We start from the raw sequence: 17,343 nt of genomic DNA, 5'->3' as shown, positions 1-17,343 counted from the left end.
GTGGTTTTTTCAGCTAAGTTATTGCATCCATACAAAGGGAAAACATTTTATTTTGCAAGAAATATTTGCTGCTTTTTAGCTAATGCATTGCACCAAAAACTCAACCTTTGTAAGATGCCCCAAACAGAAAAATCAGTCCAGTCTCAAAATGATGCACAACCTAATAATGGAAGAAGGCACACAAATTTTAGGTGTCTCAAGAGTTCATAATTTTGTCATCTGATCTGTAGGATTTGTTCATCTCTGCTGAATGAAAATCTGGCAATCAATGTGCTTCTCTAGATAGTTAACATAATATGTATAGGGAATAATAAATCTGCTTTATTTTAGGATTCTCTCAGCTGTCCCTGTTATCTCATCCAACAGAACAACCGCTAGTGATAGACTGGTAGCAATATTGATTTGTTTAAAGAAATTAACAGGTGAAAAGGTTCCTTTGTTTTATTTTGTTATTTAAATGATCCACTCCAGTCAATTAAAGAAAAAAATATTTCACATATCTAAGAGAGGCTCTCTTGTTCTATATTGTCTTGTTTTACCCATATTTGGTCAAGATTCTTAGCGTAATCTGCAAAATTCTTTCTGCCATTCTTTTAGATATAATACAGTAAGATTTGATGCAGTGATTCAGTTTGTGCTTATAGAAAATTGAGGCAGATGAGTTACACAGATTTACATATTTGCAAATATATGCAAATGCACAGTATTGCCATATGGTCTTAGGTCCCCAGAAATGCTGGTGACCTACTTGAGTATTTCAGCTAACAGAATATGAGCTTTTGCCTCTTCATCTTTTATACATTTCAAAAGGCAGTATTCTTCTTATATTCTACATAACATTTCTGAAAGGATCCTGCAATGTTTGAATTATGCTAAAGCATCTGTGAGATCAAAGTCTTTCTCCTTGTTTTCTGTAGCTGGATCGATGTTTCCTGCTGCAGAAGGCAAGAGATCCTCATTTGTGAATTCTCTGGGAAAGCTAGGAGGGGCTGGAAAGCCCACAAGTTGTTTCCATGGTTTTCCAGGACATCTGGGACGAGGAGATTCTGGGTGATCTGGCAATCCATTAAATAAAGAAGTATCAGGAACAATTAGTGGCTCTGCAGGTCTACTGGTTTCCTCCCTTGCAACCCCTGTACTAACCAGCTCCAGTGCAGTTTCAGCACTGGATGATGATGGGAAGGTTTCACTTTGATTAAAACCCCTTTCATTTGACTCCTCAGAAGATTTGGGGTTTGGATGTTTATGTTTATTCTTTTTACTGTGTTTTTTATGCCCACACCCATGGCCACTTCTGTGCCCACAACCAATGTCATGCCTGTGCCTTTTGTCATTGTCATGATCCTTTTTAACTCCATGCCTGTGCTTATGCCTGTGCTTGTGCTTGTGTTTATGCTCAGGTTCACCTTCGCCTTCTGGTTCCTGTCCATTGTCTTTCCTCGTTTCTGTGCTAGGGCTTTGACTTTCTTCTTCATTTTTATCAGCCTGTGAAACTGCATGTGGCTGGCTTAGCATCACAGTGCTCCGGAAAGGTGTGAATCCAGGAGGCCTCCTTGCAAAGAACACCTAAAAAACATTGCAATAGTAGCCACATTTGTTACATGAAACAGAACAATTACTTCAGATGTGGGAAATTCAGAAGCTGGCTCATTACATTACATGAATCATAGCAGATTTTTAAACTAAAATCTAAACTAAACAAGTCTCTCTTCTGAGATAAGCATACAAACATAAACGTCCTCCCAAATAATTCTGGAATATTTTAGCAGCTAAATGTGTAAAAAAAATTTGTATCACTGAAATTTTGTCAGTGTAAGAGAGGAATTATAATACAGAGAGCAAAACACATGTACTGGTTTTAATTTATGAACAATACAGTTGGATTCTAGGACTAAATGTCCGGGTGCATGTTAGAGTGTTACACTCCCATGTATAGCACCAATTTATGCTGAAAGTTAACACATCTCTGAATAGCATCAATGGCAGAATATGCAGAAGATCTGTGTAATTTTGTTATATAAAATGTAGCTATTCAATTTTTTACTTCTAGATTTGAGATATGCATTTCAGAATACTGCCTGGAAGTCCCACACAGAGATTAAAGCTGATAATATCAAACATTCTGTTGTTATTGAGTCATCTCTACTCATCAGTGTTCAACTGGGGGACAAAAGCTGTGAATACATGGTGTACACTCACTGTACAACACGAGTTTCATTTCTCTCCTCCAAAGTCTGATCATTATTAGCTGAAAATCAGAGTTATTTGGGTTGAAGCTAAATTTGAAAGTCGATATGGATAAAATATTGTAGTGAAAATAGAGGAGAGGCATTAGTTGATATGTAACAAATGACTATGTAGTTATGAAGGTTCTGAGCAGAGTGAAGTTATTAGTTACAAGGGCAGGGTAATCTGTATTTATTCAGTGTCACAATGGAGTCTCTGCAATCCTCAGAAATATCTGACAATAAAAATATTTGTATCCCATTGTGAGATTTTCAGACTGACTCGCATTCAGGACTAGTTCATCGTGGAGCTGAGTAGGAAGAAATTGGAAGATCCTTGTGCAGAGACTGACAGCTGCAGCAGGCGCCACTCAATTCATATGGAAAGGCGCACAGATGCTTTGGATATCTGTGGGTTATAATTATTGTGCCAGCAAATACATTTTTATTTCAACTTTTAAACCTAGTATGAGTAGCAATTTGAGGGATTTGATGGGGCTTGATACTCCAGAGCTTAACTGAGAAGGCAGAGGAGCAGGCAACAGGCAGAACTTCTCCCTGTCCCAGTGTCTTTGTTTGTGTGATCACCTCATTGGTTGTGGTGAAACAGCTTTGATGTAATGGGGTTGAGGTTAGAGGGTGAGAGAAAAGAGTGTGACATTAATGAGGCTGTTAAAAGAACTGTGTTCCTTTATTTTTGGTATAAAATATGGGATAACTTGGAATGGATAAAGAATTTATTGACTGCCTTTGTCCTACACTCTGCTTAATAGGATGGATAGTGAAGAAGAATCTTACCGCTTGGTGCACTTCAGAGCAGTTCACCTGGGGATAGATTTTATTCTGCCATGGGATCACGTGAATTTGTGCATTGCACGACAGTGATGCCTGTTAACAAAACAAAAACCAACACATTAAGGCAACAAAACTTCAGACACAAAGGAAGAGACTTGGGCCTGAAAGAGAAATGGGTTTTTCAATAATACTTTAAAATCCTTGGAGCTTAAACCAAGTGTTTATTAAATCTATCTTAGTGATGGATACTTCTGTATTTGGACACATCCACAGCTTAGCTTTTCAAGGTTGTAGTATGCCTGTGTGAACATTTTAATTCAACTTTGGATTTCAGATTAAATCTTGAAAATTGGATTTTTCATCTCTCTCACTTTTGGAGCACTAACTGCATAATCTTCATGATATTCCTAAGAAATGTTTTTGTTTATGGTGTTTCTCCTACTAAAAACTGGAAAATTTAAATAAAGCCTTATTTTTTCCTTTTGGTTCCTGCTGCACTAACAAATCCTAAAAGCTCACAGGTAAGCACTGTTCATATGGTGGGAAAAGAGATGGGAGGTAAAGGCCCTTTCCCCAAACAACCCCCTTGCCAATGGTTGCTGGCCCTATCAACATTCCAGTGTCCAGAACACATTTTCCTGCTATCAAGAGCACGGAACACACTCCAGAAATTTCATTCCTTTGCTCACAAGTAACAATCCAGTCTCATGTTTTCCTTAGCTGCAAGTCCACAGAGTCAGAAGTATTGCAGCTATTTCATTTGGCAGCAGCCTTCTCCTCTCCTTTCTTTGATTGATTATTATCAAAAGAAAGTTCCTTTGGTTTTGCAGTGAGCACTGATCCTGCAGCTGTGGTTCAAGTTTCAGGGTTTCTTAACTTAGGTTACAAACAGTGAAAGCTGCCCTTCTTCTTGGAACAAAAGTTTACTGAAAGAGGTAACAGAACCCAGGATATGATTTTACATAAGCATTTACTGTTTCTGATGCAAATGAATTTGTCCATTAGAAACATTACAGCTGGCAAGATTATCATTACTTACACTCTCTGATGTGGCTGTACAGTCTTCATTAAGTTTTTCAAACTCACTCTTAGAGCAGTTTGTCTTCCAGACTGTAAATTTTACTTGATACTTTTTTCCTGCAACCACCTGAAAAATTAGCAAGAAAGCTTTCTGCACTAAAGGCATTTTATTGAAAAGGTTTCACAGGAAAGATGATGTTCTACAAGCTTAAACTACTTGTATTCTACAAGTCCTAACCACTGGGCCAACATATGTGAAGAACAATATTGAAATATTTGGCAATAAACTTATCTGCTTCTAATCAAATAACTTATTTACTCCAGTTCCTATTCTCAAAAAATTCTGGCATTGAAACTGAAGGAAACAGAAAAGGTCAGAATAATATTGGGCCCACAATTATTAAATGTCTGTAGTAATTTCATTAGTAACAGATGAAATCATTAGTGATAGCACTGTAGAGAGCCAAATACGATGTCAGAAAAGTGGAATGTGAGTAAAACAAAGTGTCTGATGAACGGGCTCCGTTGAAAATGAACCTATTTGCCAAACGCATTAAAGAGAGAAACTGCATGGGTTCAAGAATGTGCCTGCTATGAGTTCTCTTAGTATTTTTCACAGAGCTTGAAATAATATATCTTCCTTTGGGGACATCAGGCAAGACATGAAATTTTATTTCCCTGAAATCTGTTTTAAAGGTGTATGCATGCTAATATCTGTCATGATAGGGAAATTCAGAAGGAAGAAAAAAGTTTGAAAGAAGAAAAGGTACAGATATTATCAGTAAGATAATATGAGCTATTTGGAAAAATTCTGGTGTGCTTTAAGTGCCTTCTCCAGTGACACCTCATGCTCAGGAGTAGTTATGACCAATTATTTTCTAAACTATTCCACTGTCAAATTTTTAATTCTCTTCTAAACTTCTGTTTTGATGTGTTGGGACAGTAAACAAGGCTTATGCAAATGCTGACCAATATTATCTTCCTGATTCCTCATCCTTTATCAAGCTCTATTTATCTATATGTACTAAGTTATGCACAGGTGTGCTTTTTAGAATCTAGCTAGAATATTATTAGCAGCAAAATCAGCATATAAAATAACACATTTCTAAGGGAAATTAAGATGCCTCATTTTGGACCATACAACACCTGTAGGGTGGACACTGCTTAAAATAACATGAAGAGTATTGGTGTGGTGGATCAAGGGAGTAGTCCTGTCTAAAAAACTTTTATACTTTAAAAGTCTAAGGTATGTTACGAAGGTAAAAAGTATGGTAGATACACAGAAATCAAATGTCCTAAGCCAACCTTCTTTACATACTTTTAAAATCATTTTGTTTTAAGAAAAAAGAAAATTCAAGAGATTGGAAATTTTTGAATGCAAGCCAATATGGATTTGATTTTACAGGAAAAATTGCATGGATATTTAAATTACCACATGTATCAGCACTTAGACAAAAACATTATTTCAAATCTAAATACAAACTTCAAGTAACATTTAGCTCAGGCCAATAATAATGTCATGTCTGTTCCTCATCTCTGTGAAATATCCCAACCTGAACTGTCGCTGATTGTATTTCTCCACCTTTATAGTAGAAGTCATCATCGCTCTCTGAATTATACTTCTCTGTAGAAACCTTCAGTAGCTCCTTCAGTTCTGGACTGTCAGTTGGGATAGTCCTTGGACAACCTGGGCAAATGGCAGCAACCACCGTTTCTTCAACTGAAAGAGAGCAACAGGTTTCAGATCTAAGAAACAAAAGGTTCAATGTAGATAAAGGCTGGGAAAAACAGTTATAAAGCCCTGTTTTCTGGAACTCTTCATCTTTGGGTCTATGAAATGAAAACAAAATATATTTGAGTTTTATTTGATCAGCAATATCATATTTTGGTTACCTAAAAGAACGTCAGCACCCAGTGTCACATGGGACATTTAACAACGGTTCTCTTGTAGAAACAAGAATTGCGTGTCCCAGTTGTAGGTGGCCAGAAAATATGGAGAGGGAACAGCTACATGTATGGAAAGACCTGATTTGGGTGAAACAAGAGGTGCATGTAACTGGCAGTGAATTTGTGTGTTGAGGAAAATCTAGTCTGAATGGGTGAGAATGCAGCATTTACTACATGGAACAGTATCTGTGTCCAGATAGGATGGAGGAAAAAATAACAATGTAATAAAAAACAACAACAATAACAATACATAACAATAAAAGACACTGAAAATTGTGGAACTTTTAAAGCTGATAGTGCTTAAGACATACCTGGAAGCTTGCAGTCGCTGGTGGTATCTACGATGTCTGCATGAAGATTCTGAAATGCTTTGGCCTCACATATAGCTACACGCTGGAGTCAAAAATGCAAAACAGCTCCTTGTTATTTAGAAATAACGAAAAAGCTCACATCCTAATACCTTCCTGCTAACAGAATAAATCAAGCATGCTAAGCATGCTTCTAATAATTCCTTCCTTCCTTCCTTCCTTCCTGACAGACAGTCTGTAGAGGCAATAAATAATCAGAGTTCAAAAGGACCACTCAGAGAAAATAATACCCTAAAAGAGAAGCCAAATGAACTATTTGTATGTGTTCATTAAAGAGAAAAATGAGAATGTCTACAAGCCAGAATCATATTTTATGGAGGACTCCATGGAATTTCTGTCTCAAAATGTAAAGACCAAAAAGAAAATTACACAATTATCAAATCAAACATTACTGAGTTTCTTGTATTTTCCCAGGTCTTCTAAAGGAACTGTGGTAGATAACTTGCTTAAAACTGCCTTGATATCTTAAAGCTTGAAGAAAGCAGATATTGATTGTGGGGTTTTTTTAGAGATTATAGAGCCTAAAACCAATTCCATCATTCCAGTGATGAAAACAATAATAGGGAAATAACTAGGGGGAATGAATACATCCAGGAGAAACTGAGGTTTTATGGTAAACAGAAGTAATATTTTGCAGATTTGTCAAAGTTCTGCAAAGCATCAACAAAGGTGAGTAAAGAGACCTCTTGATATACAGAGATTTTAAGAAAGGTTTTGGTGAAATCCTTTATCAAAGACTAAAGAAACCAAATAAACCATAATAAGAAGAAAGACTTAAAATTCTGGCCTTAGGACCATGACAGTTACTTGAAAATGTAATTATAAAAAATCGACTTGGTAGTATTTTAGAAAAACTGATGAAGAATAATATCAAGGCTTATTATCCATGTTAAAGGGATTGACATGATGTCTCAGTATAGCTCAGCGGTTCATATGTGTGTTGAATACAGGGTGCAATTCTGGCCCTCCCATTTAGATTAATAGTACAGAGCTGATTAAAGGTATGAGAAAACTTCCTTGAAATTTGGTCATTCCAATATTCTTGGAATAAGGTATTCTAGTATCTGTCAATGATCTACTGGCAAGTTCAGGGGATAAGTGCTTATGATCTAATTCCAGAAGCCCCGTGTGACCAAGGCAGTATGTGAGTGAGGCAGTGCTCCTGCAGTAGGTGAGGTGACAGAAGTCATCACCTCTAGGTGACAGCTGGGGAAACTCAGACTCAAGCTGGTTAAGTAACTTGCTTAAGGTTTAAGGGCACATGGGTAGTGGAGGGATTTGCTTCAGCTAGTCTGACTCTCATGCTTCTGTTATTTACCAGTGCTGTCATTCTTTCCTTTTTTGATCAATACTTCTGAAACATTCTTGAGATGTACAAGGAGTAATTTTTGAACAGGAGAGGCTCTTGAATGTAACACTCAATGGTGCATTTCCTCAACAGCTGAAACAGATGCCATCTGTCCCCTCCCCTTTACCACCACTGTTCATAGTGACTCTGCATTCCTGCCCTCTGCCTTGTGTTTGTAAAATCATCTCTCTGATGCCCTCGTGAGATGGTCCAGGGAGGTCAGTTGAGAGAGGAAGCCTCTATTTTTGGTACAGCTGCTTCAGTTCCGGGTCAGTGAAGCCAAGGGAGTACCTGGGTTTGCAGCACTGTTTACCTGGATTATGTACAAATTATGTTAATAAATTTCTTTTGAAGCTATTATTTGGACTGTGGTGAAGGTTAAGTAATAATTCAGCTACTGACTTTCCTGAGAAAGTATGTCTTAGGCTGGGAATTGTGCTAATTTTAATTATCACCTCTTGGGTTGTACATGAGTAACTCCTTGAATATCTGGATAAAAATGTCTCAAGGGATTTATTATTTGGGTAAGACTGGTTAGATTCTGTGGTGTAATCTGTAAGCCTTTCAGTGGTCCTCTTAGTCACTGATTCAGAAGACAAAGATGTCCTAGTTACATAAACAGTTATGTATAAGACTGGATTGAAGCTTTTGTTCCTGAACTGAAGCAAGACTATAAATATTTTCTTGAGTCAGATCTCAACGACCATTTGTTAATGTGATACTTTCTTGATAAACAGATTTGGAGATTACTTACACCTCTAGAAGTGATTTTGCATTCTGGAGTTAAATCTTGAAATTGGTCTTTGGTGCAATTAGTCTCCTCAATTTTATATCTAATTACATAGTTCCATCCAGCTACCACCTGGAAGAGATATTTAGGTTATATATTATGTAAAATAATGCAAACTTGAAAGTTAAACTATTACATGAGATTAGCAAAGAAAGCAAAACTACTCATCTAGTGCCTTCTATCTATCAAATCACTCACACTCATTAAACCATAGATTGTTCATGGACAGCAAAAAAAACCAAACTTGTCCTTGCAGTACAAAGTGTAAACTAAATCCTGCTTTTGTTAGAAGTGCACTTTGTATTTGGTGTCCACTTCTGGCAAGCCTGCAGCCTCACACTGCTGGGTTTCTTGTGCTTTGCTCCAAAGATCTGTTACTTATTACTGCCCGTGACAGGAAGCTGCTCTAGATAGATGACTACAGTAACACAGCCTGGCAAGTCCTGCATTCCTGAGCATGGGACACAGTAAAACAGTATCTGAATAATGTAACTTTATACTGCTGGCATCATTATTTTTTGAGTGTTCTGCATTTATCATCTACCCATAATTGTGTCTATCCTGGGCTTTACCTTCCCACACACACTGCTTTGTCCAGGTTCATAACCCTTTTTTAAAATTTTCTCTCCAGGAAGCTGTTCCATTTTCCTAACAGTGGCTACTTCTTCTCAACCATGAAACCTCTCAAAATCAAACTGTTGGGCCAGGTAACATTGTATGAAAAAGGAAAACCAATCAAATATAAGAACTTGTTATCCCAGATCAATTGGAGAGCTCTGACTTTTCTCTGTGTGCCAGAGGTGACATGATGGTTCTCTTTCCAGCTGCTGGATTGCAGTCTATCTGCAACACTTTGTCATGTGGCTTAAATGTTGTGCAAGTTTGTCTTTTGGCAAAGAGGATTGCTGCCATCAGTAAATATAACAAGGACAGTCTGGTTTAAATCATGAGTCAAGCTGACATGAGACTAGAAGTTGCTTTCTAGCTTAGTAAATATACACAAATTCAAAGAAAAGGGTCTGTGTTTGCTGTTGGGTTCTACACTAGTTAAAAACCAAATAAGAAACTTTACTTTCTAGCAATGTCACACCAATCCATAGGAAAGCTTTTCACAGGGAAGGAATTATTGCATGAAATACCAGATGACACAGAATTTCTGCAATCTGAGTAGTCATTTCTTGCAAAGCAGATATTCCCATGAGCAGAAATCTTGCAGCAAGTGGCATGCTGGGTTTTTGGGTTTTCTTACCCATTTTTCCTATGTGGGATTTACCTGTCCTATAGCACACAGCAGCTGTTGACAAGTGGGCCTTATTGCCTGCAAAAACAGAGATGCCTGCTGCTCTTTGAGAGGCTGGTGAGTGTGAGAGACATCTGTGCAGGCTGGCAGCTTTGGCTCAGCCCCTAGGAGGGATCTGCTCCTGCTGGAGCCTCAGGGCAAGGCCAAAGGAAATACCCAGGAGGGTCTGAGATTATACAGGTTGCATGTGCCTGCATCATCTCAGACCAGAATGAAAATAAACTGGCGCTAAACACTGCTTAGAAGCAACTGCAGATAAAGAAAAAAATGTGAATACTATTAGCTGAGAGCTCTGAAAATCTAGTCGGTAACTGTTAATGATTCCTTATAAATTAAGATAATTATTTATTGAGTCTACCCTCTATATTGGTAGATACCCTCTAGATTGGTATATCAAACATTTTGTATGCTTTACTATTAAATTTAATCCACTTTTATATCAGAAACATACACAAAACAAACGAGGTACCTGCTTTGGGTTGGATTATTTCAGTAAAATTTAGAGAAAAATCATGCACAAACCTGTCTCTTAGCTTCTTTTATTTCCGCAAGCTTAAAAAGGGCAGGTTCATGACTGTGCTTGTTAAACTTTTGAATGGCTTTTCCCAGAATTTCTGACACTTCTGAACCATCACTTGATATAGGATGAAAGCATCCAAGACATGGAGCCTCAGTAAGTCTTATCTTTGACACATCTGGAAAAGAAACAAACCAAAAAACATAGGGCTTCATGCAAAACAGCCTTAGGTTTTCATTTTTCCTATCTGGGAGTGAGCAAGAACCTTTCCTGCTTTTTAACTGATGTGATAAGCAAACCCTATATTCCAGTTTCAAGGCCTACAAAGACATTTTAATGTTTAGGAACATGCTCTGGTTGTGGTGGCAGGGGCCATCCATGACCTTAGGGTCCAGGCATGGTTTTGGCAGTGAACCCCATTCCAGCAATTACGAATTGCAGGAAAACCTTGTGTGTAAGTTTTGACACCATTGAGGAAGGCACATTACTCATTCAGCCAGGGAGGAGCCAGCGGAAGCTACAATTAAGGGGATGGTTTTCAGATTCTTCAAAGCTCACCCACAGTGTGCAGCTGCTTGCTGTCCTTACCATGTTTCAGGATGGTGAAGTGTTTGGGCTCACCCATATGAGCTGCTGTGACTCTGAGTGCCCCAGGGACTGTAGCTGGACTATTCTGCTGTCCTCACCAGTCATTGTGGCTGCCAGTTACCACTTGGGGCTACCTTCAGGCTTAACCAGCTGGATTGGCTGTGAATAGACAAGCCTGACAGGGATGCTCAAACTCCTGTTTCCTACTACTAATCCTATTAACTCTCTTTCCTTTCTAGTAATCATGGACTGGATTTTCATAAATTAATTTTATAGTTCAGTACATAAATTAATTTCACAAGTCAGTGAGCATGAGAATGGAAGTGGGACAATATGTGGTCTCTGTGGAATTGAAGTAAAATTTATGTGCCTGATCTTCAGCTGGCATAAACTGGCTTAAAGGAAGTTATGCCAGTTTGCACCAACCAGGAAACCAGTCCAGGGTCAGTTAGATCAAACTGTTCCTCCAGAGAGGCTGAACAGCATGGTACCAGTACAGTGGGGATTGTCACCTGTTAGACCAAAGTACGTCTTATGTTGACTCAGTAATGACAAATAGATACCTTACCAAAAACTATGGCCACATTTTCAGTAAGCAGTCACAGAAGAGATAATGAACCAACAGCACACCCACTTCTAGACCAACTGTGGTCTCAGCACTTTCGTAAGGATTTTGCTGAACAAACCTGTGTTATTTTCCAGAGTTGTTATAATTTAGTAAGAAGAGAGGAGTTCCTTAGGCTAAATACCTGATTAATTTAATTCATATATTGGGGTTTTTTATTTTCTAAGCAAAGATTCAAATGCAAATTTCCCCTGTGTTCTCTGTGGGATTCACACAACTTTTGCTGGCAACTAGGTGTCACCATTGCCCTACAAATGCAGTGTTTGTTCAATGCAGAACATGGAGTTTGTGTACTGCAGTTCCTAGAAAGACACAGGCTGTAGGTAAAGCCGTTTCAGCTTTAAACAAGATAGCTAGGAACAAAAGCAGACACCGGCTGCCAAACATCTCAGAAATTGGGGGGAATATTTCTGTAGTTAATAATTAGATGGATATTTTAAAGCAAACTTGGGTGTGTGTTTCAGAGCACCAGGCATAGAGATCTCAGTTGGAAATCTTTAAAACAATGTGATCTCTTTTAACTAAGGGAAATTCCTTTGTGAATGCAATAGTCATATATGAGTGTCCTATAGGTGAAAAATGTAGTACTGCTTGTTGTTAAGGTGTAAAAGATCAGTCTCTTAATCATACATGATTATATCACTGCCAGATTTCTATCTTGTAAATGAAATTTTTTTCTATTCTTGTTTGGGGTAAATACTTGTTTTGGTAAACTTTAACAGCAAGAATTCAGTCATTTTCAGTTTTGAAAATGAAGGTGCCATTTTGTCATACCAAGTTTTTTCCAGTAATTCCTCAGACAATTTTATGCTTAAATAATTAAGGACAGAAAGTTGAAGTGTGACAAGTTGCATCTGGTCTCTTAAATTATTAGTATGCTTTTGGTCTTAAGCAAACAAATTTTAACTTGGCATAATTCTAGTGCTTGAAGAAACTTACTACACATACATGCTGAATTTTATTACCCTGGGCAGAAACTGCCTGTGCTTCACTGATTTGTTCTATATGCATATACCACTGAAGTGAAATTTTATCTTTAACCAATAGTTGCTTACAAAAGATTATTTATAAATGTCTGACTAGAATGATAAGGAGCTTCTACCTTTAAAATTACCTGAAAGTCTCAGTATTGTATTTATTCCATTTTTATTTGTAAATGTATTCGTTGAAAGCTGTCCCAAATAGTTACATACCTGAGAAAATTCTGCAGTCTTGTGAAACATTAGTTGTTTTATCAGCATCGTTCATATGAACTCGAGCTGTGCATTCTCCTGTTTTCTGCAAAAACATATGGCAACAATTGTCTGAAACTTGCTCAAGAAAAATATAATGCTTTAGCTATTGAACACAGCTGACAGTTGTAGACTGATTTTGAGGAAGAGGTTCACGTGTATATTTGTAGTAATGTCTAACTTGCTGTTTTGTTGCTGAAAAAGGATCAGATTGTGAGGAAAGCAGGGGACAAACTGAGCAGATTACTTGAATGATGCTTTCTATTTGTATGATGTGCATTAATTAACTGAAGACTTTACAGTCAGAATAATGGAAATTAACACATGAGTAATGACTATATCAACTATGTATTTGTCCATTTTCCCCTCTGCTAGTACAAGGTATGCAGCAATGACCACGGCCTTTCACATAGATTCAAATTATATTGTCACCATCATCCCTTCCTGTGCACCGTGTGAAAGAGCAGTGCCACCCCCTGGGAATTGCAGTGTCCCTGCAGTGTGTGCCCCATTGTACCTCCCCCGGGTGCCCTCTGGTAGCACGAGCCAGGCAAGTTTGGCACTGCTGAAAGCCCTCTGCCAAAATTTCTGCCACAGTGGCTTCCATGTCAGTATTTGATTGTGCAAGTTTCCTTTACACATAATTAATACCAAGTTTTACAGTTCTTACACTCTGACAGTGCACAAATCTTATGTTGGGTTTATTGAGAACCTTCATATTGAAGCACTGAAATGTTCCTTTCTGCATATATTCAGGATTGTACCAGAAAACTCAAGACTATAATGGTTAACTTTGGGGTTGTAAACATTTCAGTACTGTAGTCATATAAGCTCTCAAAAGCAGTGCAGCTAAAAAAGTTAATTCTTCTACTGTATTTTCCCCAGGGAATTGTGGTCCTGGTCCTTATGTTTCTGTACAGAGAACTTTTAAAGAGAACAGATACTTACAGCCTCTGCAGATACTTTGTAATGACAGTGTTGCCAGTGTTTGTTTTCCTCAGTGGCACAAGTGCTTTCAAGTATTCTGTATTTCACATAGAACTGTGGGTCAGGACCTGCCTGGATTAAAACAATATACACGTCATCATTTGCATGGTAATAAGTCAGGTAAAAAGATAAGAGTTTCAAAAAAGCAAATACTATTATTTATTTACCTTAAATTTTATAGTATGGTTTCCCATTAGCTGCTGGTCTCTCAGATCTTGGTAGTTCAAATATTAACTCACCTAATTATATTACTTAGCCCTTACCTACAATGACAATATGTTGATATAATGGATACAATATGCTCAACTGCCTTCATTTTAACTTGTAGTACAATGGGTTTAGAACCAAAAAGAAGTGGTTAGGTTTTATACTCTCATTCAAATGTACTCCAAAAAGCCATTTTGGGTGGCTGCTTGGATAGTTAGCATAATTACCAGCTTGGACTGTGCTCCTGTCTGACTCCCTCGCTCTCACTCTTGGCCTCCTCCCAGGTCTGTCCACTTTCTTTCTGTACAGCTCCCCTGGCAGCCCAGAGCCAGCAGCCCTCAGGCAGCCTGGCAGTGCCCAAACAGCCTCTGCTTGGTGGTACCAGGGAACCTCAGCTGCCCAGCCTGCACGGGAAGGGGGGAGCAGGGATGTGCTCTGGAGACAACCTTGGGCAGTGCTTGTGGTTTTCTACAGGCTTTGGAGGCTGGGCTGCAGGGCAGGACAGCCTCAGCAATCCCATAAGATGAAATAAAAATATTAAGCAAAATTTGGCCTGGCCAGTGTAAGTACTTCAGAATTTGGTAAACCAGTAATGGGCATTTTCTCCTTGTCATAAACCAGGTAGCAGGCCTGTGCCTACAGGGGACAGTGACAACACTATAGGGTTTTGGTTCATCCTTTAGAGAAGATATAAAGTCAGAAGTTACTAACCTTTTACAGCCACTAAAATGCTCTGCCAATGTGACTTTTCAAATACAAACAGGCAACTGCTGTAGTTTAGCACTGATTATTCTAAAATATCCAGTTATTATTCTCTGTCTCTGCTGGGAGGATTAAATTATAATTCTTGCCTTAGTGCTACCAAAAAAATGAAGCTGAGCTGATGTGGTTGGCATATACTGGATTTACACTGATGCAGTAGACACAGCATTATATTCTGCCTTCTCTTAATTCCTGTTGTGTATTGCTACAGGTATGAAGAACTGTAGAGGTACCTTGTATAATAGTTGTAAAAAAGGATAAAAGGGGCTCTAAAAATATAATAGACTTAATCCTCAGCAGGTAGAAATTGACTTTTATGGAATTACATCAGATTATACTATTTGGATTTTAAAAGAGCCAAATTCTGTTCTCTGTTACAGTGTTCTAAATCTGCAATAAATCAGCTCAGTAAGTAAACAAAGCATTGTTTCTGTATTATTTGCTATTAGTTTATTTCATTACTATTACGAACAGCTATGCCTTTAACTGGGGCAGGTTTAGTCTTTCATTAGTAAGCTTTTATGTTTTATTACCTTATCAATAATGAATGTACATGAATATGTAATAAGCAGCTATTTAATTAATGCATTCAAGGTTGTGAGACTAGCGAGGAGTAAAATCTATACTCTTTTTAGAAAAAGAATCTCAAATATGAGGAAATTTTAATTGCAGATTCATTTTCTCTGTTTTTTACTTAACATCATAATCCGATCAATGATTCAAAGTAATAATTTATTTCCAGTTTTTATCTTTTAAGAAAAGGAAAGATGGCTATCTAGAGAAGGAAAGATGAATAATAATTGCAATAAATATGTATTCTTAAAAATATAGCATTGTTTAAGATAAAATTCTGAAACTCCTCTCTTTCCTTTGGGAACACCAGCAAAAGGAAGGTAGGTGGTACTACAGCTCTGATATGGAGATATTTGCATTTGGCTGATGTTAAGAGTGAGAATGTTAAGAATGTTCAGTGAGACTATTCATTTACTTAATATTAATTATATAAAGGCCTTTCTGATTTTACTCTTTGTCTCCACATGCTAAAATCTCCCCAATGTGTAAACAGAAGCACAAGAGGGCAGGTGCCAGGAGATGTGGGTAATTTGCCGTAAGTGTTTAGCAATGCATGGCTCCTTTCCGAGGTCAATTTCTGTCTGGGTAAAAGTGTCTTGTGATTTTGGAGTGCAAAATATTCTCTCTAACACTGGATTTCTTGTGGTTTACATATGAAAATCCAATCCAGTAGAAAAAATATGCTAATGTTATTTTCAAGGAAAAGAATGCTTGTCATTATTATGGTAATACCATCTTTGTATACCTCTCCGAGGTAAATACTCTTTTGTTAGATTAAGGCTATATAGAAGGATTCCAGGCAAAGGATCATGTTGCATTCTTTTCTCCTGTAATTTTAGCTGTCATCCTATTTGACTAAAATACCACCTAGTGATTCTAGATAGATCTGTGACTTAGGTGTCAATCAAATAATATTCACAAACAAGTCAGAATATTGCCAAACTTTATCAGGTGATTCTTTTTTATGTGCAGCACCAGCTCTTCCCAAGTCAAGAGTATATTTTTTTGTAAGTCTGGTTTTGCCATTGGCCTGAAAACCTTACAGATGATGGAAAGGGGTAGAAATCCCAATAAAGAAAAAAGAGAACAGAGTGGAATAATAAGACAAATTGCGTTGGTGATAGAAATTTTCTATTCTTTGTTCCTTGCATTAGTAAGCAATTCACCAGCACACAGAGTTCTGCTGATAAAAACATAATATACACCCCTACTTGTCAGGGAAACAAGTATCTTACTGTGCAAGTCACTTTGATTTTTTAAAACATTTTTGGAAGACACTGTGCTTTCATGCTTGCCCCCTAACAAACGAGATGGAGATAAGCTGATTCAGAGTGCATAAACAATTCCAACTTCTGGGTTTTTTGCAAAGTCTACTTACAGTTCTCTTGGCTTCCATCACCACGTATAGAGCAAATTGGGTACCAGTTGCTTCATCTTCATTGTATTTCTTCAGTGCTGCATCAACAGCTTTAAAGACATCAGGGTCATCACAGTCTGAAAACTCAAACGCAAGAGGAATGTCTTTGCTAGAGAAAAAACTAAAGCAGAGTGCTAGTACAATGAAGGCCTTCATAACTGGATGAAAAAGGCCCCCTGAATTAGAAGGCTCTTTAAGAACCAAATGTAAAAGGAATGTCTGACAGGATTGTAGTCACCTCTTCTCTTTTTCAGGAGCAGTAGTTAAGTAAACAGAGTGAGTGGGTTGCTGGGGTTGGTTGGTTCTTATCATACCCTGTTTATACTGCAAATAAACTTCTGAGTTTATCTAAATAAACTTTGTTTTTTCACCAGAATGACACTAAGGTTATCCACCTGCCATCAAGATAGCAGGATGAATGGCTGCAGCTGGGGACCAGTTTAGGCAAAGTAAAGCATAAGAGAAAGAAGTGGCAGTAGCTTTCTGACTTAACACCTAAACTGCTACTGAGAATGAATTTTACAAGGCTTAAATAAAACATCCAGGAAGGTCACAGTGGCAACGAAGTTTTGGACAACAACCTTGTAAATTTTATAGATCTGTTTAGTGTTCAGGCTGCAACAGTTCTGAGAACTATAGTGC

At 37.8% G+C, this 17,343-nt stretch overlaps 1 protein-coding gene and 1 long non-coding RNA gene across 3 annotated transcripts in view; one reads left to right on the top strand and one right to left on the bottom strand.

Annotated features, from left to right (window-relative positions):
• LOC143694853 (uncharacterized) overlaps nucleotides 1-17,343 on the top strand; it is a 114,291-nt gene that overhangs the window by 6,801 nt on the left and 90,147 nt on the right. The gene's annotated exons all lie outside the window — the stretch shown is intronic.
• KNG1 (kininogen 1) lies at nucleotides 427-16,857 on the bottom strand. Of its 2 annotated transcripts, XM_054639580.2 has the most exons (11): nucleotides 16,663-16,857; nucleotides 13,704-13,814; nucleotides 12,717-12,801; nucleotides 10,316-10,488; nucleotides 8,458-8,565; nucleotides 6,299-6,380; nucleotides 5,594-5,760; nucleotides 4,060-4,167; nucleotides 3,024-3,113; nucleotides 1,407-1,566; nucleotides 427-1,055 (listed from the first exon to the last, which is right to left on the bottom strand). In XM_054639580.2, exons 1-11 carry the CDS (start codon nucleotides 16,855-16,857, stop codon nucleotides 868-870), a joined length of 1,467 nt encoding a protein of 488 aa, XP_054495555.2. In that variant the 3' UTR covers nucleotides 427-867. The 2 variants fall into 2 exon arrangements, with proteins under 2 accessions (XP_054495555.2, XP_077039730.1); XM_077183615.1 differs by having other exon boundaries at nucleotides 427-1,566.

The sequence above is a fragment of the Agelaius phoeniceus genome, chromosome 10 (assembly GCF_051311805.1).
Source record: "Agelaius phoeniceus isolate bAgePho1 chromosome 10, bAgePho1.hap1, whole genome shotgun sequence".
NCBI classification, from domain to species: domain Eukaryota; kingdom Metazoa; phylum Chordata; class Aves; order Passeriformes; family Icteridae; genus Agelaius; species Agelaius phoeniceus.
This window is presented reverse-complemented; position numbering and strand designations above follow the sequence as displayed.

Excerpts from the sequence above, each read along its gene's own strand:
- KNG1 (XM_077183615.1), bottom strand. The coding sequence starts at position 16,857 with ATGAAGGCCTTCATTGTACTAGCACTCTGCTTTAGTTTTTTCTCTAGC. Across the intron at positions 13,815-16,662 it reads TGATGGAAGCCAAGAGAACT|GCAGGTCCTGACCCACAGTT; the intron begins GTAAGTAGACTT and ends GTTTTAATCCAG. Across the intron at positions 12,802-13,703 it reads ACAAAGTATCTGCAGAGGCT|AAAACAGGAGAATGCACAGC; the intron begins GTAAGTATCTGT and ends ATGTTTTTGCAG.